Here is a 26,043-nt window from a genome sequence, read left to right on the forward strand (position 1 = left end):
GCAAATCTCATGCAGAGTAAAAAAATTATGTTACAAATAAGATACAGCACGCTATATCCAACCCTGTCATTTAATGTCGGTGAAATTCAGCTGTGTATAAAGCTCATGGAGAGTTAAAAAAAATGTATGTTACAAATACAATAAAGCATGCCACATCCCTCCTTGTCTATAAATTGACAGTGAAATTCAGCTGTGTACAGAGCTAATGCAGAGTAAAAAACACACTTTTTTCTGTTGCAAACGCGATACAGCATGCCATATCCCATCTTGTCATTTAGTGGTAGTAAAATTCAGCTGTGTATAAAGCTCATAGAGAGTTAAGAAAATCTATGTTACAAATGTAATAAAGCATGCAATATCCCAAATTATCATTTTGAGCCAATGAAATTCAGCTGTGTGCAGATCTTATGAATAGTAAAAAAATGATGTTACAAATGTGATACAGCATGCCATATACCACCTTGTCATTTAGTCGGAGTAATATTCAGCTGTGTGATAAGCTCATGCAACTTTTTTTCTCCTACAAACATGACACATCACTCCTTATCCCACCTTGTCATTTACTGGCAGTGAAATTTAGCTGTGTGAAGAGTGCATGCAGAGTAAATAAGCGCAATTTTCTTCTGTTACAAACATGACGCTTGCACACCATTTCCAACCTTGTCATTTAGTGGAGGTTAAATTGAGCTGAATAAAAAGCTCATGCATAGTAAAAAAAATCCTGTTACAAACATGATAAAACATTCCATATCTCACCTTGTCATTTAGTTGTTGTGAAATTCAGCTGTTTGCAGAGTTAACGCAGAGTAAAAAACACAATTTTTTTTCTGTTACAAACATGATACATCACACCATATCCCACCTTGCCATTTAGTGACTTTGAAATTCAGCTGTGTGCAGACCTCATGTATAATAAAAAAAACTGTTTCTGTTACAAACATGATACAGCATGCCATATCTCATTTTATCATATAGTGGCGGTGAAATTCAGCTGTGTGCAGATCTCATGCAGAGTAAAAAAGACAATTCATTTCTATTGGAAATGTGATACAGCACGCCATATCCTACTTTGTCATTTAGTGGTGGTTAGCTATGCGCAGAGCACATGCAAAGTAAAAAATGAATCATTTTTGTTACAAACGTCATACAGCATGCCATATGTCACCTTATCAATTAACAACAGTGAGATTCAGCTGTGTGTAGAGTTCATACAGTAACAAAAATATTTTTTCCTGTTACTGTTACAAATATGATACAGCTCGTCAAATCCCACGTTATCATTTAGTGGAGGGGAAGTTCAGCAGTGTGCAGAGCTCATGTAGAGTAAAAAAAAAATCTACAAATGTGATATAGCACGCCATATCACAACTTGTAATTTAGTGGCAGTGAAATTTAACTGTAAGCAGAGCTCATGAAGAGTAAAATAAATTATGTTACAAACGTGATACAGCATGCAATATTCCACCTTGTCATTTAGTGGCAATAAAATTTAGCTGTGTGCAGAGCTTATGCAAATTTAAAAAAAAAAGTAATTTTTGTTACAAATGTCATACAGCACGTCATATCCCACTTCGACATTTAGTGGCTAAGAAATGCAGCTGTATGTAGAGCTCATGCAGAGTAAAAAAATGTATGTTACAAATGTAATAAAGCATACCATATCTCACCTTATCATTTAGTGGTGTTAGGCTTGGTGGATTGCACTAAAATAAAATATAAATAAAGTGCAATCACAACCCGGGCTCCACCATGCAGAGATGAACTCTGCTTCTAGTGTGAACAATGATGGAACTAAACAGCAAGCGATACCTTAAACACACTGATTTTAAGCCAATCAATGTGAATGGAACACTGAGTATCAAGCTCAGTTACTTTACTGAGAGATACGGCATGAGTATGCGAAGTGCTACACCCTGTTAACATCACAGGGATAATGGCTCATGGCGTTATGCCGGGGTGTAAAGAAGTCCGTTAGCGCTGCTATTACCCTGTGTGACCAACGTTTTACTATTGATGTTGCCTATGCAGCATCAACAGTAAAAAGATCTAATGTTAAAAATAACAAAAAAAATAAAAAATCATTATATTCTCACCTTCAGGGCTTTTCCCTCTCCTCGCGACGCTCTGGTCCCAAGAATGCATTTCCGTCTCGCGAGATGATGTAGCGGTCTCACAATACCGCTACGTCATCATCTCACAAGACCGCACTGGATTCTTGGGACCCGAGCGTCGCGAGGAGCGTCGCTAAACGCCTGGCCTGGATCCGGGGGCCGCTGGAAGGTGAGTATATAACTATTTTTATTTTAATTATTTTTTTTTAATAGGGATATGGTGCCCACATTGCTATATACTACGTGGGCTTTGTTAGATACTACGTGGGCTGTGTTATATACTGCATGGGCTGTGTTATATACTACGTGGCTGTGCAATATATTACGTGGCTGGGCAATATACTACGTGGCTGTGTTATATACTGTGTGGGCTGTGTTATATACTATGTGGGCTGTGCTATATACTATGTGGGCTGTGCTATATACTATGTGGCTGTGTTATATACTACGTGGGCTGTGCTATATACTACGTGGCTGTGCAATATACGTGGCTGGGCAATATACTATGCGGCTGTGCTATATACTACGTGGCTGGGCAATATACTATGTGGGCTGTGTTATATACTACGTGGCCTGTGTTATATACTATGTGGGCTGTGTTATATACTGCGTGGGCTGTGCTATATACTACGTGGGGTGTGCTATAAACTATGTGGATGTGCTATACATAGTAACATAGTAACATAGTTTTTAAGGTTGAAGGAAGACTTTAAGTCCATCTAGCTCAACCCATAGCCTAACCTAACATGCCTTAACATGTGTTAGGGGTCGAGTTCCCGCTTCTGCACAGGGGGAATCTCGAGCCACTTCCGCTGCGGTCTCCCATTCTTGTCCAGCCGCAGTGGAGCCTGCTCAGCAAGGACGTCGGTCCCAGCGTCTTGCTCATTCTCACTCTGTTCTGAGAGTTAGTGCTGCTTCTCCAGTCTCTGCCTTTAAAGTCAGTGCTGGTCAGCAGCGAGCGGACTTCTCTGGGACTAAGTCCTTGTCTGCATGTACTGAGCATGCCCAGCGTAAGGTCTCCCGTTGGAGATCGAGGGTCATGTGCTCAGTCTCTGCAGCACATTCCATTGGTCCTCTTGGCAGGTCCTAGAAGGGCAAAAGTGCTGTGGCCACTTCCTGTGCTGCTGCTATATTAACTGCGCATGACCGCACGGCCATGCGCTAGTATTTTCTTACAATTGCTTATGTGTGTATGTTGTGAGTGCAAGTCGTCCTTGGAAACCCCTACCCTATTGAATGTCTGTTCGCGGAAGGTGTATGGCTGCTACCTAGCGCCCGACTTAGCCTACAGCACTAACACACATCACAGCGTCCTGTAGCTGTGCCTGCCAGTACGGCGCCGTGCGCCTGCCTTGCGCTTTCCATACCCGAGTCTGGGTGGTTAGTGGCGTCCGTTAGTGCAGCATCGCTCGCACTCTTGTGCACATAGATTGCTTAAGGTTCTCTACACACCCAGTTGCGGTGTTACGCCAGCAAGGGTCTAATCGGGCTCCAATCCCTTCTGGGGTTAAGTCCGCTGACCACTTGCTCGCGCACTAGTGCGGTACTGCGGTCCTGTGAATTAACAGGATCGCTTTCTTCACGCTGGGTGAGGTTTAACCCACGCGTGTATACCGCCATATTGTCTGCTAATTGCTAGCAGCAGGTTCTCACCTGCACGGTGGACCCCGGACTGCGAACGCACCTTTATCATCTGTCTTGGTGCGTTCCGCCAGTCCTAACAACATGTTGATCCAGAGGAAGGCAAAAAATAAAACAATTGGGAAAGAGTAAGCTCCACATTGGGGAAAAAAATTCCCTCCCGGCTCCACATATGACAATCAGACTAGTTCCCTGGATCAACACCCTAACAAGCAATCTAGGATATATATCCTGTAACATTATACTTTTCAAGAAAGGCATCCAGTCCCCTCTTAAATTTAAGTAATAAATCACTCATTACAACTAGGGTTGAGCGAAACGGATCAGACAAATTCAAAAATCGCCGACTTTCGGCAAAGTCGGGTTTCATGAAACCCGACCCGATCCTAGTGTGGGATCGGCCATGAGGTTGGCGATCTTCGCGCCAAAGTCGCATTTCGTATGACGCGTTCAGCGCCATTTTTCAGCCAATGAAGGAGGATGCAGAGTGTGGGCAGCGTGATGACATAGGTCTCGGTCCCCACCATCTTAGAGAAGGGCATGGCAGTAATTGGTCTGCTTTCTGCGGCGTCACAGGGGCTATAAAGGGCCGTGCATGCTGACCACCATCTTACTTCTGCCGATCGTAGCATAGGGAGAGGTTGCTGCAGCTTCATCAGAAGAAGGGATATAGTTAGGGAGGGAAGATTAAGCCCCGAAACTGCTTGTGCTGTAGCGATTTCCCCTGTCCAACACCACCATTTGTTTGCAGGAACAGTGGAGGCTATATTTTTGTGCATCAGCTCTGTAGCTTATTAGGCTGCCTTATAAGGCTCTCTGATAGCTGCATTGCTGTTTGCACGCCGCTGTGCAAACCAACTGCTTTTTTAAAAGCAAAAATCCTGTTGCTCCTTTCTGCACAGCAGTCCTTTTTATTGCGCTGCCATACTTTTCCTGAGATCATTGTAGGGAGATTGAAATTGTACTACAGTCCTTGTATTTTTTCATATATCTTCCAGCCAATTTTTGCCACTTACATTGTGTTGTTTTATACACTGGGCCTGAGTTTTGGTTCAGTCTCCCCCAAAAAAAGTGAGATTCAAATTCTTACAAAGTGGATATACTTTTGTCCTGTTACTTTGTCGTATATCAGCCAGCCACTTTCTGCCACTTAGATTGCGTTGTTATATACACTGGGCCTAAGTTGTGGCTCAGTCTCCCAAAAAAAAAGTGGATATTCAAATTCTCACAAAGTGGATATACTTCTGTCCTGTTAGTTTGTCGTACAGTACAGACCAAAAGTTTGGACACACCTTCTCATTTAAAGATTTTTCTGTATTTTCATGACTATGAAAAATGTACATTCACACTGAAGGCATCAAAACTATGTGGAATTATATACTTAACAAAAAAAGTGTAAGACAACTGAAAATATTTCTTACATTCTAGGTTCTTCAAAGTTGCCACCTTTTGCTTTGATGGTTGCTTTGCACACGCTTGGCATTCTCTTGATGAGCTTCAAGAGGTAGTCACCGGGAATGGTCTTCCAACAATCTTGAAGGAGTTCACAGAGATGCTCAGCACTTGTTAGCCCTTTTTGCCTTCACTCTGCGGTCCAGCTCACCCCAAACCATCTCGATTGGGTTCAGGTCTGGTGACTGTGGAGGCCAGGTCATCTGGCGTAGCACCCCATCACTCTCCTTCTTGGTCAAATAGTCCTGACACAGCCTGGAGGTGTGTTTGGGGTCATTGTCCTGTTGAAAAATAAATGATGGTCCAACTAAATGCAAACCAAATGGAATAGCATGTCGCTGCAAGATGCTGTGGTAGCCATGCTGGTTCAATATGCCTTCAATTTTGAATAAATCCCCAACAGTGTCAGCAGCAAAGCACCCCCACACCATCACACCTCCTCCTCCATGCTTCACGGTGGGAACCAGGCATGTAGAGTCCATCCGTTCACCTTTTCTGCATCGCACAAAGACACGGTGGTTGGAACCAAAGATCTCAAATTTGGACTCATCAGACCAAAGCACAGATTTCCACTAGTCTAATGTCAGTAGTGTATCAGAGGGATGTCTCGTCAAACTCAATTTGACAGGTGGACACGCCCCTATCAAAGTGTATCAAAGTGTGTAACCCCTCCCAGCCCCTGTCAGCCAGCTGTCCCTGTGTGTCTGGCTGATTTTCCCTTTTGATATAGTTTGATAATGTTAATTTGATCCAACGATTATTATCCCAGTATTTGTTTGTTTTTATATTAGATTTTTATATGTAGTTGTTGTGAGATTGCATTCTGTAATCAGCGCCCGTGTATTTTATTCGCAGTGTTCACATATAGTACAAAATTGTGTTTTATAACACACCATGCTGTTTATTTTATATCCTATTAGATTTTCATATGAGCTTGCTTCTGTAAGCTGTATTTTTCTGCCGGCAGTCCATAATGCGCAGCATGTGGTTATGCTATGCTATATTATCTAAACAGAGTAGCTGTCTATGCCTACCGAAGCAGTTGTCTACTCCCACCGACAACAAAAAACAGAGAGAGATATTCTCCTGTTATGTGTTATGTTATGTTATCTAATCTAAACAGAGTAGCTGTCTATGCCCACTGAAGCCGCAAAAGCAAAAAACATCTGTAGAAGTACACAGAGAGCAGTTTAAAATATTTATTGCCCACATACCACAACTACACAAAGATAAAGAATACATTCTATCTAGCTAACAGTGTGAAGCTGACAAGTACATCTTTGTTGAATTTGATAACTCCGATCAGAACAACGGGTTAAGCGTGAAAATTTTGATGACACAAAATCTGATACGATTCTATCATTATTCTGCAAGTCAGAAGTGAAACACTGTAAAAGCTTCTTGAATGGTAACCCACGCGCTAAATGGTGTATTACATATATGCAATAATGGTCACATACACTACTATACAAATCCTGGATTTGCGCGTTCTGATAACAATAAGAGTCACAATTCTTGTTTAGGAATGTCACAAAAGCGCGTGGAAAGATAATATTGTCGGCACGAAAGCTGTAACTATCAAAAAGTATGCCCGTCTTATCATCGCAGAGTACGATTAATACCCAGTGGCGTCCAGCTTGATTCGCCGGGTCTGTATTCGCGATATATGCCGCGGGTCTCTGAGTCACTCTTTCTTCCGTGAAGCAAATCACACGGAAACACACCGGCGAATATGCTCTCTGTATAATTATCGGCCCTCACTACCGCTGTAAATTGCAGACTGTCCATCGTTACTTAATTAAAATCGTACAACATCTCTCCCCTATTATTAATTTCCAGAATGGTGTGGTTGACTGCAAAAACAATCATATTTATCGTGTTGGGTGTCGCTAGCGCAAAGCAGACTTCAGCACGTAGGTTACCTGTTTTAATGAGCGAGAAATGGCCTCCAGGCTCTTGATCAGGTGATAAATCAAAAGCAAATAGCGTGAATCCAGCCATAAATTCTTCACGATCTATCGCCATGGCACAATCAGCCTTTTGCTTGCCAGATATATGGGCAAGCGCCATATACTCTCTGATGGCTAAATCATCATTAAAATTAGGATTATAAGGTCTCGCGGGTATCTGTTGGCCATCCAGATATAATGCCGCATGGTTGACATGGTAGTGGTGGAAGTGCAATGGGTTTTTCGTGTAAGAACCGCTGAACCCCTCATTATCTACAAACCCCAATATAACAGTTTTTGGTATCTGTCCTAGGAAGAGGTTCTCGTGGTTCGTGATCCGTGTCCCTGCGTGCGACCTAGCATTCTGCAGACTTAAAACATTTTGTGATAAATGCAACCGTTTTGTTTTCAGAAATAGCGAGACTGAGCATAAATGTAATGGTATGCGCTGTCCTGTATGTCGCAGCAGTATAAATAAATTCGATGCCCATCTTTGTTACATGCGGAAGCATGTAGCACAGGATGAGTCAGATATTATCAGTTATATCTTTTATGATTTTGAATGTATGCAAGAGACAGGCACGCACATCCCGAATTACATTTATGCTACAACGCTGTATGGCCAAAACCTCCTGGGAGTTTGAGGGTGATACTTGTACACATGACTTTGCACAGTTCGTTACAAGCGGTAAATTTTCAGTTCATACATTTATTGCCCACAATGGTGGAAGATACGACTCATACTTTATTGTTAAGGAACTGATTTCTGAAAAACTACAAGTACAGTTGATAACCCAAGGTGGCTGTCTTTTGTGTGTGACGCTACCTGATTTGTCTATAAGGTTCATAGACTCTCTAAATTTTATCCCTCTGAAACTCAGTAAATTACCACAGGCCATGGGCTTTTCAGGCGGCAAAGGACATTTTCCACACTTTTTCAATACCAGAGAAAACCAAAATTATGTAGGCCCCATACCTGATGTAAAATATTATGGGGTGGAGTACATGTTACCTGGTGAGAAGGTAGAGTTCCTGGAGTGGTATGAGACACAGGTAAATACAACTTTTGACTTCAAGGCCGAGCTAAAATCTTATTGCAAACAAGATGTTGAAATTTTGAGACACGCCTGCGAGATCTATAGAAAGCGTATTATGCAGATGACACAGAAAAATGTTAAAAAATACTGTAAGCGTCAAAAGCAAACGATTGTAGTGAGCAGATGTGTTGATCCTTTTCAGCTCATCACCCTGGCCTCGGTGTGTATGACAATGTACCGGTTTAAATTTCTTCCAAAAAAGACAATCGCCATTTTACCTGGTGATAATTATCACAAGGCAAAAAAGCGCTACTCGACACCCGCTATACAGTGGCTCATGTATGTAGCCCACTCCGAGAACATTGACATACAGCACGCTTTGAGAGGTGGTGAAAAACAAGTCGGTAAATATTTTCTAGATGGTTATGCCTATGTTAGTGGCCAACACATAGCCTTTGAATTTCAGGGGTGTTTTTACCACGGGTGTCCGGTGTGCTATAATGAAAATGACACGAATAAGGTCACAAACACATCCTACGAACAATTATATTATACCTTTTTAGCTAAAAAGCGTTTCTTACAGTGCTGCGGGTACACAGTAAGAGTGATGTGGGAGCATGCGTGGAATGAAATGGTTGAAAATGATTCTAACCTTCAAGCATTTCTCCACCAGATGGAATTCCCCGCTCCTTTAGACCCCCGTGATGCGCTTTATGGCGGCCAAACTAACGCCATTAAGCTCTATCACCATCTGGAAGAAGGGGAGACTTTACATTACTACGATTTCACCAGTCTGTACCCCTTTGTAAACAAAACTAAAACATACCCTGTAGGCCATCCAGACATCATCTATGACAATTTTGGATTCATTAAAAAATACTTTGGCATTGCTAAAGTCAAGGTCTACCCACCGAGAGATTTATTTTTTCCAGTTCTACCGGTAAAACTCAACAAAAAATGAATGTTCCCCCTTTGCTACACATGCGCTGCAAATTCCCAGACAAATATTTGTGTTCATAGTGATGAAGAACGTGCCCTGACAGGCACCTGGTGCACTATAGAGCTCGAGATGGCGATAGAAAAAGGGTATCGGATCGCACACATCTATGAAATATGGCATTTTCCTAAAACCACTGATGATCTGTTTGCTCCCTACATTAAATTACATCTTAGGGATAAGCAGGAAGCATCTGGTTATCCTAGCTGGTGCACTGATGACGACAAGAAAAGGCAGTACATTGACTCTTTTCTTGAAAAAAAAGGTGTCCAATTACGGCCTGAAAATATAGCTGTCAATCCTGCTAAGAGACAGATCTCCAAGCTTTTCTTAAATTCTTTATGGGGAAAGTTTGCTCAGAGATCTAATCTATCATGTACCACCATTGTTAGGGATCCAGATGAGCTTTTTAAGTATCTGTTCCTGCCTTACTATGACATTTCGATGTTACATTTCATTGATGATGACACCGCAACCATTAACTGGAAATATGCAAAAGGTCACCACACACTCAACAAAAACACAAACATTTTTATAGCGTGTTTTACAAAAGCGTATGCTCGGTTAGAGCTCTATTCGCTGCTGGACCGGCTGCAGGAGAGGTGCCTTTATCACGACACAGATTCTGTTATTTTTGTACAGAGAGATGGTGAGTGGCAACCGCCTTTAGGCGATTACCTGGGGGAACTGACCAGTGAAATACCCGATGGTACACACATCATAGAATTTGTATCCGCTGGCCCCAAAACTTACGGATACAAACTCAACACCTGTAAAACTGTCTTAAAAGTTAAGGGGATAACACTAAATGTTGGTAACTCTCAATCTATTAATTTCAACAGTCTAAAAGATCTAGTTCTGGACTACCCGCGCAATTCTGGCACAGAAACTCAGAAACGTATTGTCGTACAGCAGGCGGCCATTGTGAGAAATAAAAAGTACTGGGATATTGAAACAAGGCCATTACGCAAAACACAAAAGTGCGTTTATACAAAGCGGAGACTATTAGATGCTTTCACCACATTACCTTTTGGGTATTAGTCGCGTATTGTGATGGATACACGTCTGCAACACCCATTCTCATGCACTTTTGCAGGACCGTCTAATTCTGGAAAGAGCTATTTTGTAAAATAAATGCTATATAATATTGAAACTAATTTTTCTCAGAAAAAAAAAGATTTGAGAGCTAATACCCTTGAGGATCTTCGCTTAAGGACCGGATTGTTTCCACCAGCGTTGCCCGCTGTCTATGTTCAAAAGAAAAACACTTCTAAAAAGTGAATCAGACATTCTACGCTGTGTGCGTTGTGATGTAAAGATGTCTGAGAGACTCCGGCGTAACTGGGCGCTCTTAAAAACTCTGGTGAAGGCAACCCCCGCTGTCAGAAAGTCTATTTTGCGCAATGTAAGCAATGATTTAATTACAGCCATCGGCGAGATTGCTTTAAACATCTTAAAAGGCAGGATTCCACTGAAAGAGCGTCAAAAAGGTATATTAAAGAAGTGGCGTAAAGCTATAAGAACCCTGAGCGACAGGTCCCAGCCCATAAAGAAAAAGAAGCGCCTACTAAAGCAGGCCAGCGGGTTTATCGGCCCTCTTTTAGCTTTTGCAATTCCAATAATAACAAGCCTGCTCGCAGGAAAATAATGGAGCATACAGAGAAAATGTATCTAGTCCCCAAACAGGAGCTAGACAAACTAAGGCCCCGTGCTACAGATAACATCCGCGACACTGTTATTCGTCGCCTTGATGGTGAAATTAGCGCCATTTTACAACGTCGTGACATTCCCGATGATGTGAAAATTAAAATGTACAGTATAGCTCCGTGCTACAGCGCTACTTGGTACATACGAGGCACAGCTCAAAAGAATTAACGGCTTTAAATCTCGTTAGCACTCCTGATCCTGATCAGCAACAATTGTCAAATACCGACTCTGATAAAAATCAAGAGGTCGCTGAAATTGTCAGCCATATAAACCAAAGATATAAAAAGAATGCTGAATTTTTACTAAACAGGTTACTACTGAATAAAAATGTTACAGCCTGGAATAATAAAGCTGAATTTATTTTCAAAGGATCCGTAATACCAGGGTCTAACTTACTGGATTTGGTACGTAATACAACGCAGAGTCACGCTCTGTCCGGCAGAAATTTACCTCCGGGTTGGGATTCATTTATGCAGGCTATGGCCGAGCTAAATATACTGTCTACAGTTGTGGGTAACCCCGCTACTAGGAAGCTTTTAGATGAATTAAAAATTTTCAGCAGTGAGACACACGCTGTATCTACACCACAGAAGCTAGCTCCGGCGCCCCGTACAATTCAATCTTTACATTCCCCGTCATTAGGCACCACACGCGGAACTCTGATGCCTAAAAAAAGGTCTCTACCGATACTACAAACCATGTGGCTCACGATGTAAAGAATGTACTGGATAAATGCTGTACTCGGCTTGTAACACTATATTATTTATTTTGTAAGAAGTGTAATGATGTATGTTCATTGTACTTGTGATACTATTTACTTATTTATTTTGTAAGAAGTGTGGTGGTGTATGTTCATTGTACTATTTAATGTTTTTACTTTTTATTCTGTAAGAATTTTTATATTATTGAAATGTCTTTGAGATGTATTTATAGACAGCTACTCTGTTTAGATGAGATAACATAACATAACACATAACAGGAGAATATCTCTCTCTGTTTTTTTGTTGTCGGTGGGAGTAGACAACTGCTTCGGTAGGCATAGACAGCTATTCTGTTTAGATGATATAACATAACCACATGCTGCGCATTATGGACTGCCGGCAGAAAAATACAGCTTACAGAAGCAAGCTCATATGAAAATCTAATAGGATATAAAATAAACAGCATGGTGTGTTATAAAACACAATTTTGTACTACACGTGAACACTGCAAATAAAATACATGGGCGCTGATTACAGAATGCAATCTCACAACAACTACATATAAAAATCTAATATAAAAACAAACAAATACTGGGATAATAATCGCTGGATCAAATTAACATTATCAAACTATATCAAAAGGGAAAATCAGCCAGACACACAGGGACAGCTCGCTGACAGGGGCTGGGAGGGGTTACACACTTTGATACACTTTGATAGGAGCGGGTCCACCTGTCAAAATGAGTTTGACGAGACGTCCCTCTGATACACTACTAATGTCCATTCCTTGTTTTCCTGAGCCCAAACAAATCTCTTCTGCTCATTGCCTGTCTTTAGCAGTGGTTTCCTAGCAGCTATTTTACCATGAAGGCCTGCTGCACAAAGTCTCCTCTTAACAGTTGTTGTAGAGATGTGTCTGCTGCTAGAACTCTGTGTGGCATTGACCTGGTCTCTAATCTGAGCTGCTGTTAACCTGCGATTTCTGAAGCTGGTGACTCGGATAAACTTATCCTCAGAAGCAGAGGTGACTCTTGGTCCTCCTTCCTGGGGCGGTCCTCATGTTAGCTAATTTCTTTCTACACTTGATGGTTTTTGCCACTGCACTTGGGGACACTTTCAAAGTTTTCCCATTTTTTCGGACTCACTGATCTTCATTTCTTAAAGTAATGATGGCCACTCATTTTTCTTTACTTAGCTGCTTTTTTCTTGCCATAATACAAATTTTAACAGTCTATTCAATAGGACTATCAGCTGTGTATCCACCAGACTTCTGCACAATACAACTGATGGTCCCAACACCATTTATAAGGCAAGAAATCCCACTTATTAAACCTGACAGGGCACACCTGAGAAGTGAAAACTATTCCCGGTGACTACCCCTTGAAGATCATCAAGAGAATGCCAAGAGTGTGCAGAAAGTCATAAAAGCAAAAGGTGGCTACTTTGAAGAACCTAGATTATGAGACATCATTTCAGTTGTTTCACACTTTTTTGTTAAGCATATAATTCCACCTGTGTTAATTCGTAGTTTTTCTGCCTTCAGTGTGAATGTACAATTTTCATAGTCATGAAAATACAGAAAAATCTTTAAATGAGAAGGTGTGTCCAAACTTTTGGTCTGTACTGTACATATATAGATGTCAGTGACAAAAACAATTAGTACAGTGTGTGTTAGGGACTGGCGGAACGCACCAAGAATCAGATGTTATGGTATTAGGTGCGTTCGCAGTCCGAGGTCCACCGTGCAGGTAAAAGACCCTGCTGCTAGTAAGACGGACTATATGGCGGTACTAAGTATACACACATGGGTTAACTTCACCCTGCGTGAAGGAAGCGATCCTGTTGCGTCACAGGACCGCAGTACCGCACATAAAGCGCGAGCAAGAAGTCAGCGGACTCAACCCCTATACAGGATTGAAGTCCGATTAGACACTTGCTGGCACAACACCGCAACTGGGTGTGTCAGAGGAACATAAATAATAATATTAAGACACAAGAGTGCGTGCGGTGCCGCACTGACGGACGCCACTAACCACCCAGGCTTGGGTCAGGAAAGCGCAGAGCAAGCGCACAGCGCCGTACTGGCGGACACAGCAACTGGTAGCTGTAATGTGTGTTTCGTGCTGTTGGATAAGTCGGGCGCTAGATAGCAAACATACACCTTCCGCGAACAGACATTCAATAGGGAGGGTCATTTAAAGAGCGACTTTCACTCACAACACACACACATATTTACAAGACAATACTAGCGCATGGCCGTGCGATCATGCGCAGTTTATATAGCTGCAGCACAGGAAACAGCTACAGAAGTTTTGCCCTTTCAGGACCTGCCAAATGGACCAATGGGATGTGCTGCAGTACCTGAGCATGTGACCCTCGATCTCCAACGGGAGATCCTGCCCTGGGCATGCTCAGACAGAGAAAAGCAGGACTTAGATCCAGAAACGTCCACTCGCCGCTGCCCAGCACTGGCTTCAATGGCAGAAGCAGGAAAAGCAGCAGTAACTCTTCGCACAGAGTCAGACTGAACGAGACGCTGGGATCGACGTCCCTGCTGAGCAGACTCCACTGCGGCTGGAAAAGAATGGGAGACCGCTCGAGATTCCCCCTGTGCAGCAGAGGAAACTCGACTCCTAACAGTGTGTGTGCAATTTACTGTACATGTATTTAATTGATAAAAGATTATTTTAGGGAACAAATGGTGTGGGCTCCCGCGCAATTTTCGCAATCAGCAGAGGGAAAGCCAACGACTGGGGGCAGATGTTTATAGCCTGGAAGGTGGTAATTCCCATGGAGCTTCCAGGCTATTAAAATTAGTTCACAACTGTACACTTAGCCTTTACTGGCTATTAAAATGGAGGACAACCCAAAAAATGATGTGGGGTCCCCCTATAATTAATAACCAACAACCCTGTAACGGTGGCAAGTGAGGTAATAGTTGGGGGGGAGGGTAGATGTCACCTTTGTATTGTCTGGTGACATCAAGCCCCGAGGTTAGTAATGGAGAGGCGTCAATAAGATGCCCCATTACTAACCCTATTGTCACATTGTAAGAAAACTCAGACACCCAGAAAAAAGCCCTTCAATTGAAAGAAAGACACAGACTCCATTAATATTCTTAATTAAACTATACTTACAACCTCACCTAATTCCTGTGAAGCCCTGAATCTCTTGTAATAAAAGTAAAATAAAAAAAACCAACAATATACCATACCTGTCCGTCGTTCTGTCCCATGTCATAATCCATGTCTGGGGATAAACATTTTCAACCTGGATGGTTACAAGATGCGACCGTCCTGGCTGAAAACCAGCTCCCAGCAGCTCATTCATTAGTTTTTTTGTACACCCATACACTTTGCCATCTTTTCTTTCTTCCTTTCTTTCTTTCTTTCTTTCTTTCTTTCTTTCTTTATTTCTTTCTTTTTCTTTCTTTCTTTCTATCTATCTTATATAAACGATTTATAAATGACAGAGAATTTCTGTATGTAAAAGCTCATGTTAAAATCGCATTGCAATCAGATAGCAATCGCACTGCATAAGGATGTCATACGGATACATAGGTGCGAGAAAATCGCATCATCGCATTTCAAACGCATTACACACGGATGACCATACGGAGAACACTTTTGCGGCTCTCAGCGGGGAGAATCGGACCGATTTTCCATACAGTAAGTGTGACCCTGGCCTAAGAGATAAGCTTTTTTTTGTATCCTAGGATCTGATTTGGAGCTTGCCATGAGGGTCACCTCCCATCTACACCTTAGCATAACTTTATCAAATTCATACAGATTTGTTCACCATTTGTTTGTTTTTTATTAAAAAGTCATGTATACAGTGTTTTGTGCTAAAAACTGATGGGATGACAAGTCCTTTTCTTGCTCTCTTACATGCAGAGATTATTACATGGTCTGAATGCATAGGGCTTGTTAGTGCTAGCACTATATAGTTCTGATGCAGAGAGAGCATATATTTTGGTATGTAGCATGACCTTAAAGGAACTTTGGAAGTTTAGAACAAGTTAAGGCATAATTGCCAATATTTAAACGTAACAGCTAACCCTGTAATGTTCCTTCCCTGCCCCTGAGCGCCCATGTAAAAAACCCTAACCCCTTTAAAAACTTGGGTGTATTTTGGGAGTATCCAAGCAAAGCCATTTATTACTTAATAGTTTTTAAAGACTTCTAGCTCGATTCCATGCAGAGAAGTGATTTATACACTTGTACAGCAAGATCTGTGAGCAAGTACGAGTAGAATCTAGTAGGATCTAGTAAACATAGCACAGAGAGGGGATGGCAGAATTTATCTCCTTTTTGTTTTCCAATGGATTTTTTTGGGGTGCGACATTCATTGTTTGCCTTTTCATCTTGGACTTTATGAAGAGCCGGAAGAATGGATCACACTATCCTCCAGGTCCAAGAGGTCTTCCATTTCTTGGTAACATTTTGCATGTAGACCACAGAAATCCAACAGTAACATTTAATCAGGTACAGTATGTGCTATCCTTGGACAGATACATGTATCCTGCAGACTTTTGTGCATGCACAAGTGTATAACATGGCAAAAAGACTATTTGTGCCTAAATTACAAATGTAAATAAAACTAATAGTAGATCAAATTTCCATGCCTGCCAAATTGCATTGCATGTGTTATCATTGAACTTTAAATGAAGTGAATGGAATGTTTTTTCTATAATGTGGGAGTTTGGACATACCTAAGTATGATCTGCTGAGCTTGGAGTGCCTGTAATTAGAATCTTACTTACTCATGTGTTGATCCTGAAACCCAATTTGAGGTTCACTGGTAAAAAAAATGGATCAGCTACTATGAGCGATCAAATTTGTACGGCAAAAAAAATAGTTGCGTCCTATATTTGCAAAACCTAAATAGTTGAGACTCAGATTTTGCTGAGAATTCGAAATAATGGATTGAATGTCTTTCATAAAAAATTGAAGTCTTCAATAGTGAAGAGCGATCACTGTAATGCTAGGGTAATAATAATAAATAATAATCTTTATTTTTATAGCGCCAACATATTCCGCAGCGCTTTACAGTTTAACAGCTTCAAACACAACAGTCATAAGTAACAATGTTAACAATAGGGTTGAGCGACCTTTACTTTTATAGGATCGGGTCGGGTTTCACGAAACCCGACTTTTGAAAAAGTCGGGTCGAGTGAAATCGGCCGATCCTATAAAAAAGTCGGGGTTGGCCGAAACCTGAAACCCAATGCAGTGCATTGGGTTTCCATGGTTCCCAGAGTCTGAAGGAGCGGAAACTCTCCTTCAGGCCCTGCGATCCATATTTTAGTGTAAAATAAAGAATTAAAATAAAAAATATCGCAATACTTACCCTCTGACGCGCCCTGGTACTAACCGGGAACCTTCCTTCCTTAGAATCCGCCTTCCAGGACCTTGCGGTGACGTCGCGGTGACGTCGCGGCTTGTGATTGGCCGCGCAGCCGCCCATGTGACCGCTCGCGCGACCAATCACAAGCCGCGACGTCACCGCGACGTCACCGAAGGTCCTGGAAGGGCTGATTCTTAGGAAGGAAGGCTGTCGGAAAGAAGCAGGGCGCGTCCGAGGGTGAGTATATACCTAATAGGAATATACTCACCCTCGGACGCGCCCTGCTTCTTTCCGGCAGCCTTCCTTCCTAAGAATCAGCCCTTCCAGGACCTTCAGTGACGTCGCGGTGATGTCACGGCTTGTGATTGGAATCAGCCCTTCCAGGACCTTCGGTGACGTCGCGGTGATGTCGCGGCTTGTGATTGGTCGCGCGAGCGGTCACATGGGCGGCTGCGCGGCCAATCACAAGCCGCGACGTCACCGCGACGTCACCGCAAGGTCCTGGAAGGCTGATTCTAAGGAAGGAAGGTTCCCGGTTAATACCAGGGCGCGTCAGAGGGTAAGTATTGCGATATTTTTTATTTTAATTCTTTATTTTACACTTAAATCTGAATTCCGATACCAATTCCCGATATCTTAAACATATCGGGAATTGGTATCGGAATTCCGATTCTAGATTCAAAAGATCGCCGACTTCATGGCCGACCCCACACTGGGGTCGGGTCGGGTTTCATGAAACCCGACCTTGCCAAAAGTCGGCGACTTTTGAAAAATTTCGACCCGTTTCGCTCAACCCTAGTTAACAATACAATAATTAAAGCAACACAAGATGACCCTGCTCGTGAGAGCTTACAATCTATAATGAGGTGGGGAGATACAAAGTACAGGTGTGTATTTACAATGATGTATTTACAATGATGGTCCAGCCATCTTTAGGGAGTGGGGATAGATGGAAGTAGTGAATGGGCTACACACAAACAAAATAACTGATTAGGGAACATGATAGGCCGCTCTGAACAAATATGTTTTGAGGGAGAGCCTAAAACTATGCAAATTGTGGATGGTCCTAATTTCTTGGAGAAGAGCATTCCAGAGGATTGGCGCAGCACGGGAGAAGTCTTGGAGTCGGGAGTGAGAGGTACGGATTAGTGCAGAGGTTAGTCTAAAGTCATTTGCAGAGCGCAGAGGTCGGTTAGGCCGATAGACAGAAATGAGGGAGGAGATGTAAGGGGGTGCCGCACTGTGAAGAGCTTTGTGGGTGAGAACAAGTACTTTGAATTGTATCCTGTAATGAATGGGCAGCCAGTGTAATGACCGGCGAAGAGCGGACGTGTTTGAGTAACGATTAGCTAGATATACAACCCTGGCTGCTGCATTAAGGATAGACTGGAGAGGGGAAGTCAAGTGAGGGGAAGGCCAATTAATAGAGCGTTGCAGCAGTCCAGGCGGGAGTGGATCAGGGCGACAGTGAGGGTTTTTGTTGTTTCTATAGTGAGAAAAGGGCGGATTCTAGAGATGTTCTTTAGGTGTAAGCGGCATGAGCGGGCATGAGATTGTATGTGGGATGTGAAGGAGAGATCGGAGTCAAACATAACACCCAGACAGCGCGCCTGTTGTAGGGGTGTTATTATGATGCCACACACGGAGAGGGAAACGTCAGGTTTAGGCAGGTTAGTAGATGGTGGGAGCAGAAGAAGTTCAGTTTTGGAGAGGTTGAGTTTCAGATAGAGAGCGGACATGATGTCGGAGACTGCAGAGAGACAGTCAGTGGTGTTCTGTAGTACAGCAGGAGTAAGGTAAGGGGATGACGTGTATAGTTGTGTGTCGTCGGCATAAAGATGGTACTGAAAACCAAATCTGCTGATGGTCTGTCCAATTGGGGCCGTGTAGAGGGAGAAGAGAAGGGGGCCAAGGACTGAGCCCTGGTGTACCCCGACAGTGAGAGGAAGAGGAGATGAAGTGGAGCCAGAGAACAGAACACTGAAGGAGCGGTCAGAAAGATAGGAGGAGAACCAGGAGAGAGCAGTATCCTTAATGCCAAGTGACTGGAGCCTAGAGAGTAAGAGAGGGCGGTCAACATTGTCGAAAGCTGCAGAAACATCGAGAAGAATGAGCAGAGAGTGGTCACCGTTACATTTTGCAGCCAGAAGGTCATTGGTCACTTTGATGAGTGCAGTTTCTGTCGAGTGTAGGGGCGGAAGCCGGACTGTGGAGGGTCCAGGAGGGAGTGAATGGAGAGGTAACGTGGGAGTAGACTAGGCGCTCCAACAGTTTAGAGATGAAGGGGAGGTTAGTGACTGGTCTGTAGTTATTTGTGCAGGATGGGTCAAGGGCGGGTTTCTTTAGTAATGGAGTAATGATAGAGTGTTTGAAGGAGGACGGGAAAATGCCTGAGGAGAAGTAGAGATTAAAGATTGTAGTTAGGTGAGTAGTGACGACTACTCACTACTAGAGAGACTAGAGGAGATGAGAGGGAATGGGGTCGGTAGTGCATGTAGTCGGACGAGAAGAAGAGAGGAGCCTGGAGACTTCTTCTTCTGTGATAGGGTCAAATGCGGAGAGTGAGCCAGGGGAGATGCAGGGCTGTTTTACTCTGTGCTTGGAGGTTCTGATGGTCAGGGGAGCTACTTGGTCCAGGGTGCTTCTAAGAGTGTCACTATAGTGATGTACCGCCACATCAGGACAGGAAAAAGAAGAGATTGGGGACAATGATGAGTGTAGGGAGTCTGAAAGTGTATGAGGGTTAATGGCTTGTAGATTTCTGAATGAATGGTAGGTAGGAGGGTGCTGGGGTGAGCGAGGATTTGTGAGCATGAAGGAAAGAATGTTGTGGTCAGAGAGGGGAAGTGGTGAGTTATTTAGGTAGGAGATTGAACACAGCCGGACAAAGACCAGGTCAAGGGTGTTACCGTCCTTGTGTGTCTCAGAGGTTAAGAGCTGTGAGAGGCCGAGCGAAGTGGTGAGTGAAAGAAGCTGGTATGCAGATGTAGAGGTGGGGCTGTTAATGGGGATGTTGTAGTCTCCCAGGATAAGGGTTGAGAGTTCTGAGGACATGAAGTGCGGCAGTCAGGCAGAGAAATGGTCCAGGAAGTGGCTGGGTTAGCCTGGGGACCGGTATATGACCGCTACTCTGAGGGAGAGAGGATGGAAGAGCCTGATGGTGTGGACCTCAAAAGAAGGGAATGAAAGTAATGGAGCTGGTGGGATGACCTGGAAGGTGCATTGTGGGGAGAGGAGTATGCTGACTCCACCACCAGGTCTCTTTGTGGGTCTCGGGGAATGGGAGAATTGTAGGCCACAATGGGAAATGGCAGCAGGGGAGACCGTGTCAGAATCCTGGATCCAGGTTTCAGTGAGGGCCAACAGATTTAGAGAGTTGTTCAGAAAGTAGTTGTGCAGGAAAGGAAGTTTTTTACATACAGACCGTGGATTCCAAAGGGCACAATTAAAAGAAGGAGATGAGGGAGTGCAAGTAATATTAATAAGGTTAGAATGGTTTTGATGGGAGGTAGGGTAGCAGTTGAGGTTGTGGGATGGTGGACCAGGGTTGGGGGAGATGTCTCCCGAAATCAGTAGGAGTAGGAAGATAAAAAGCAAGAAGTTTTTGGAATTGTAAGAAGTTTTTTGTGCAGTGTGTTTTGGCAAGACGGACTGAGGTTTTTCAGGAAGATGAGAAGTGCATGGGAGCTGTACATGGGAGAGGGAAGGAGAGAGGAGCTGATGTATATGAGTCGTGATGGATGGGGGATTGGGCGGTGGATGTGGATTGCAAGGGAACACTGGAAGATAGGAATATAGCACATGGATAGAAGGGAGAGCAGAGTGTGGGTTACCTAACTCCTACCCTAACTGCCATGGAATAACTGCTATAACTTGATGCTTAGCTAATGTGATGCTTTGCTGAATGCGTGTGACCCCACACATGCGTGCACCCTTAAGAATGAATCTAAATTTATAGGCCCCCAGTGCAGGGAGAGGACAGCGGGATTATGGGAGCTGGTTAGTTTTAAATTAGGGACAGCTGCTCAACACATCCTGGTGTGGATAGATGATCAAAGATGCAGTCCTGGTAACATCTCTATACTAACACCTCTTCTGTGATAAGCATCTACAAAGACCCCTCCCCCCCCCCAGAGCTACAACAGTGAGTACTCAAAACCATGTAACTGATGATGAATTCTAGCACAGGAGTTGAATGACATGGAATTACCATTCAGGGTGCTTGCTGACACACAGAAAATCATTGCAAAATACTAAGACATTCAGGATCCAGGGAGAGCTGGGGATATTCACTGCATACCGTTCAGGGTGCTTGCTGACACACAGAAAATCATTGCAAAATACTAAGACATTCAGGATCCAGGGAGAGCTGAGGATATTCACTGCATACCATTCAGGGTGCTTGCTGACACACATAAACTCATTGCAAAATACTAAGACATTCAGGATCCAGGGAGTTGTTACTCAATCAAATCGTAATGCTCGGATGCTCTACCCGAGTAACGAGTATAATGGAAGTCAGTGGGAAACTCGAGCATTTTTCTCGGCGGCCTCCCCTTCCTACAGGTCTGGAGGAGGTATAAAAATTGCTAAAAATGATGGAAACAGCTCTGAAATGGCATGTGAACAACATGGTGACAACCCCTGGAAGCATCTCTGAATCCCAGGTCACTTCTGAGAACAATGTTGTCAGATTATTACGCCATCTTTAACGTACTGACATTAAAGCATACAAAACCGCAGATAGAATGGATTTGACTGTAAAAAAAAAATGTTAAGAAACATGCTTTCCATGATAATGAATTGCATGTAAGCCAAAGTAAATAAGAGAAAAAAATGTTCCTCCACACCTTGGGCTATGTTCACACGTAGTGTTTTTGCTGTGTTTTTGCACATTTGTAGACTTTTCAATGGTGAAAAAACATTCTACTGGAAATGTAATGTTAGCATTTTAATACCTTATCTGTCCATGTAGTGTGTGAGACATGATCAGACACATCCTGTTTAATTTATGAAGGAGGGACATTGAAAGTCACAATTTTTTTTTCAGGGCTATTTGGCAGCCATCACTATTTGTTCAGAGCTATCAGGGGGCTCTTACTATTGTTAGAGGACCAGCAGGTGGCCCTCATTATTGTCAGAGGGTCGTCAGGTGGCCATCACTCTAATTTTAGAGGGCCAGCAGCGAGCCCTCACTAACCATTTTTGGAGGGCCAGCAGACGGCTATTCTTTGCATAGCCGTATACACTATTACAATGTTATTTATCGTAGGTTGAGAAAATTTTCTTTTTTCATATTAATAATATACAGTTTGAAGCTGCAGGGCAGGCCAGGATCTCCAAGGCATAGAGAGACAATTCATGCCACATGCCTAGCTTGGATACCCAATAGTTGTAAGGCACAGAAGAATTACCGAAGGCGCCGGTATGGTAGGAAAGGTTCTTCAACGTCTTAAAAAACTTTTCCCTTCTTGTCAGACTACCCGTGTGTGCATGAGGGCCTGGGCACTGGGAAGGTCTGAGAAAACTGTCCCAGATCTATGAGAGTGTTTCCCTTCCTCTTATGCATCAAGTGTGTCTCTCCCTCATCACCACTCCTTGGTTGTCCATGGAACCGTGACCTCTGCCACCAGCGTTGTCAGATGGGAATTTTTTAAATAATTCTTCAACTTGGGCCTTTTGGTACTGCAATATTTTATTAGACCTCTCCGCCACGGGAAGGAGAGAAGTAAAGTTCTACTTGTAGCATGGGTCTACAAGGGTGACCAACCAGTAATTAGTGTTAGCCTAAATGCATACAACGCGAGGGTCACGGGTCAGGCAGCGAAACATATACTCAGTCATGTGTGCCAGACTGCCAACAGCCAAGACGTCCCCTGTCCCCATCAAGAGGATGTCCTTCTTGTCATCCTCCCTCTCCTCCTCGTCTTCAGGCCTTTCACGTTGAACGCATGGGAAGAAGGTGATGTGGGTACCAGAGATAAGCGAATATTTCAATTTTCAGTTCAGAATACGATAGCCGAATTTGAAATATATCGCCGAATATTCGCCAGACACAACCAAACATCATTGGAGTCAATGGGAGGCAAAAACAAAGGCATACACAACACCTTCAAACGGGCCCAAAATCTGCGAAACACAACACATTAGGGGCAGACACAAGGAAAGTGGCCTTAAATAACCCACAGTACAAGTTTTAGAATGGCAGCAATTAGCCATGCATGAGCTATCAGGGTCTGGGCCAGCATTTACAACTTTAAATTGAACTTCAAATTAAGATGAGGTGGGTGTAGGTCTTCTGTGCTGGGAGCCCTGATACCACATGCAAAAGTTTAACCTGCTTTCATGCTCAGTCACACTCAGGTGGCACAAATATCAATTTTGTAGACTACTATGCTCAGAAAAATGTAAAGACAGCAACATGAGTAGATGACTCAAAGGAAGTGTAGGCCTGCCGGTCTCAAAGGCCTACTGCTACAGGAAACACACATGAAGGAGACCAAACTAGGAGTCTACACCTTTCCAAAAATTAGTGGCAAAAACCAAAGTGGCATCAATTGCAATAGAGTATAACTAGTATAATGGCGAATGACACCTCAGCCACTACAGCCAACCCAGTGGAAGGATTGGAGACATATTCAGGAGTCTTCAAATTTAAAAAAATTAGAGCCTGACACAACCAAAGTGGCATCAATTTCACCAGAGTAGAAATAGTATAATGGATACCAACACCTCTTCCACTGCAACCAACCCAGCAGATGGAGACCCAACCAGGAGTATTCACATTTGCAAAAACTAGTGGCAAACACCAACAAAGTGACATCAATTTCACCAGAGAAGAAATAGTATAATAGGGACCGACACATCTTCTACTACAGCTAACCCAGCAGATGAAGACCCAACAAGGAGTGTTCATTTTTCCAAAAAAATGTGGCAGACACCAACAAAGAGGCATCAATTTCACCAGAATAGAAATAGTATAATGGGGAGCGACATCTGTTCCACTACAGCCAACCCAGCAGATGTAGAGACCCAACATGGAGTGTTCATCAGTGATGAGAGAATGCATTCAACACTATTCATTACTCGCCCTAATAGTAACCTATTTGGGCTATTCGTTATTCAGCGAGTAATTAGCTCCTCGCCTTGGTATATTCGAGTGACCCGTCCAGCATGTTTTGCACTTTATTTGAAGCCAATGAACATGTTAGGCTTGCTTGACAATCACAGCAATGCCGTCGCCATCTTTGTTGTGGCAATACTGTGATTGGCTGGCCTTACAGCATCATAGGGGGATATTTAAGCCCTGCCAGTGCTATCTTGCGCACATTACATGCAGAAATAGCGTAGTGAAAGCGTAGTGTAAGCATAAGGAGAAAAAGCAGCATTAAGGGAGAGTTTGTGAGTCCAAAAATCTCTTTTAAGAGCTACTTAGAGTGAAGACTATTTCTCTGTTAGGTTGAGATAAAGTAGGGAGAGATTTAATACCAGACAGAGGGAAAGTCAGACAGGGTGCTCGCATTGCAAATACATGCTGCAGATCTCTGTTAGGTTGCATTCTGTATACTGTAGGAAAACATTGTGGGAGTAAGGAGAGAGGCATATTTCATATCCAGTATCATAATATACAAAACAGCTCTTTTTAGCAATAAATAATATTCCTGAGTACCAGCATCAACTAAACCGCTTTCTTTACAGCTAAATAATATTCCTTAGTGCTAGCATATACTAAACATCTTTATTAAAGCTATATAATATTCCTCACCTATTGCTAAAATAGCATATATTTATCTAGCAGTTGTGTGACTGGCGCAAAGCCACTATTTACCAGCAATTTTCCTGAGTCTGCTGTTGGCGTGTGTCGTAAAGGCGATATAAAAAATTACTCTGCTATTGGTTAAATAAATAGCATATATTTACCTATCAGTTGTGCGACTGGCACAAAGCCTGCTGAGATACACAAATGTCACTATTTACCAGTAATTTTTCATGATTCTGCTGTTGGCATGTGTTACGAAGGTAATACAACAAAAAAATTACTCTGTTATTGGTTAAATAAATAATGTATATTTATCTTTCAGTTGCGCGACTGGCGCAAAACCTGCTAAGATATGCAAACCTCACGATTTACCAGTAATTTTTCTGAGTCTGCTGCTGCCATGTGTAATAAAGATGACAGCAAAACAAATTACACACACATTGCTAGATGCAGGGAATTTGTACATAACACCTCTATGAGTGTACTTGTGAAAAATAAAGCCAGGAGTTTTTTTTCATAACGCATTTGAGTCGCCCACAGGGCAGTGGGGTACTCGGTCACGGTGGCTGCGACCTGGTCTCTGGCCCTGCGCTTCAACGTTAAATGTGAAAATGTTCAAAGTTTGACGTGACGCCACCTGTGGTGTTTGGACAGTAGTTGGACCGATGCTGCATGAAAGGGGGTCCCCTGGGGGAATGTTGCGGCAGCACAGATGTTACACTTCCCACAGGTGAAGCGGGGTCCCCAGTAGTCCTATGGTGTGTGGCCAAGATGATGGTATGTGCCGATGAATAAATGGAGGAGACAAGTTGTAAGTGCAGCGCCCCAGAGATCTGGTCGCTGCAGTAACGTCGCTCTGCCACTAAGGGGAGTGATGGTACGTCTGATGGCACTAAAGGAGTTCATTGACCAGGTATCACCAGCACACATTACACTTCACACTCCGGCCACTAGGGGGAGAAAAAGGCTTTATTTATTGGGCCACTCCTCAAACTGGTAAAACTAGGGGTTGGATAGGAAGTTAGATCGGAAGCTGACTGGGTTGGATTCAGGCAGCATCCTGTGGCAGGGGGTGCTGCAGGGAGAAGATTCAGGGAGGTCCCTGTCAGGCGTGGGAACCTGGCAGGTACCTAGCGAACAGAACAGAACGTTACGGAACCGCGCCTGCACTACCTTGCGGCGGTATCCTAAGAAAGAGACACGAAGCGAAGGATATTGTGGAACAGTGAGAAACGAGATCAGCACAAAGGAGATCCAGTAGGAGTCGTGCCCCGAGAAAGGCAACATCCTACTGAGGCGCGTAGCCGGTGACCGGAACACCGAGGAAGTAACTGACTCTATGC

The 26,043-nt window shown here is 43.2% G+C and overlaps 1 protein-coding gene across 2 annotated transcripts in view; it reads left to right on the top strand.

Annotated features, from left to right (window-relative positions):
* Positions 1-15,752: 15,752 nt before the first annotated feature.
* Positions 15,753-26,043, top strand: part of LOC138647792 (cytochrome P450 2D6-like) — a 138,302-nt gene continuing 128,011 nt past the window's right edge. Inside the window, exon 1 of one of the 2 annotated variants that reach the window (XM_069737052.1) lies at positions 15,753-16,079. In XM_069737052.1, coding sequence (XP_069593153.1) covers positions 15,885-16,079 — 195 coding nt within the window. In that variant the 5' untranslated portion in view covers positions 15,753-15,884. The remainder of the gene's footprint in view (positions 16,080-26,043) is intronic. The other variant, XM_069737051.1, reaches the window with a different exon arrangement.

Source organism: Ranitomeya imitator, chromosome 8, assembly GCF_032444005.1.
Source record: "Ranitomeya imitator isolate aRanImi1 chromosome 8, aRanImi1.pri, whole genome shotgun sequence".
In the NCBI taxonomy this organism is placed as follows: domain Eukaryota; kingdom Metazoa; phylum Chordata; class Amphibia; order Anura; family Dendrobatidae; genus Ranitomeya; species Ranitomeya imitator.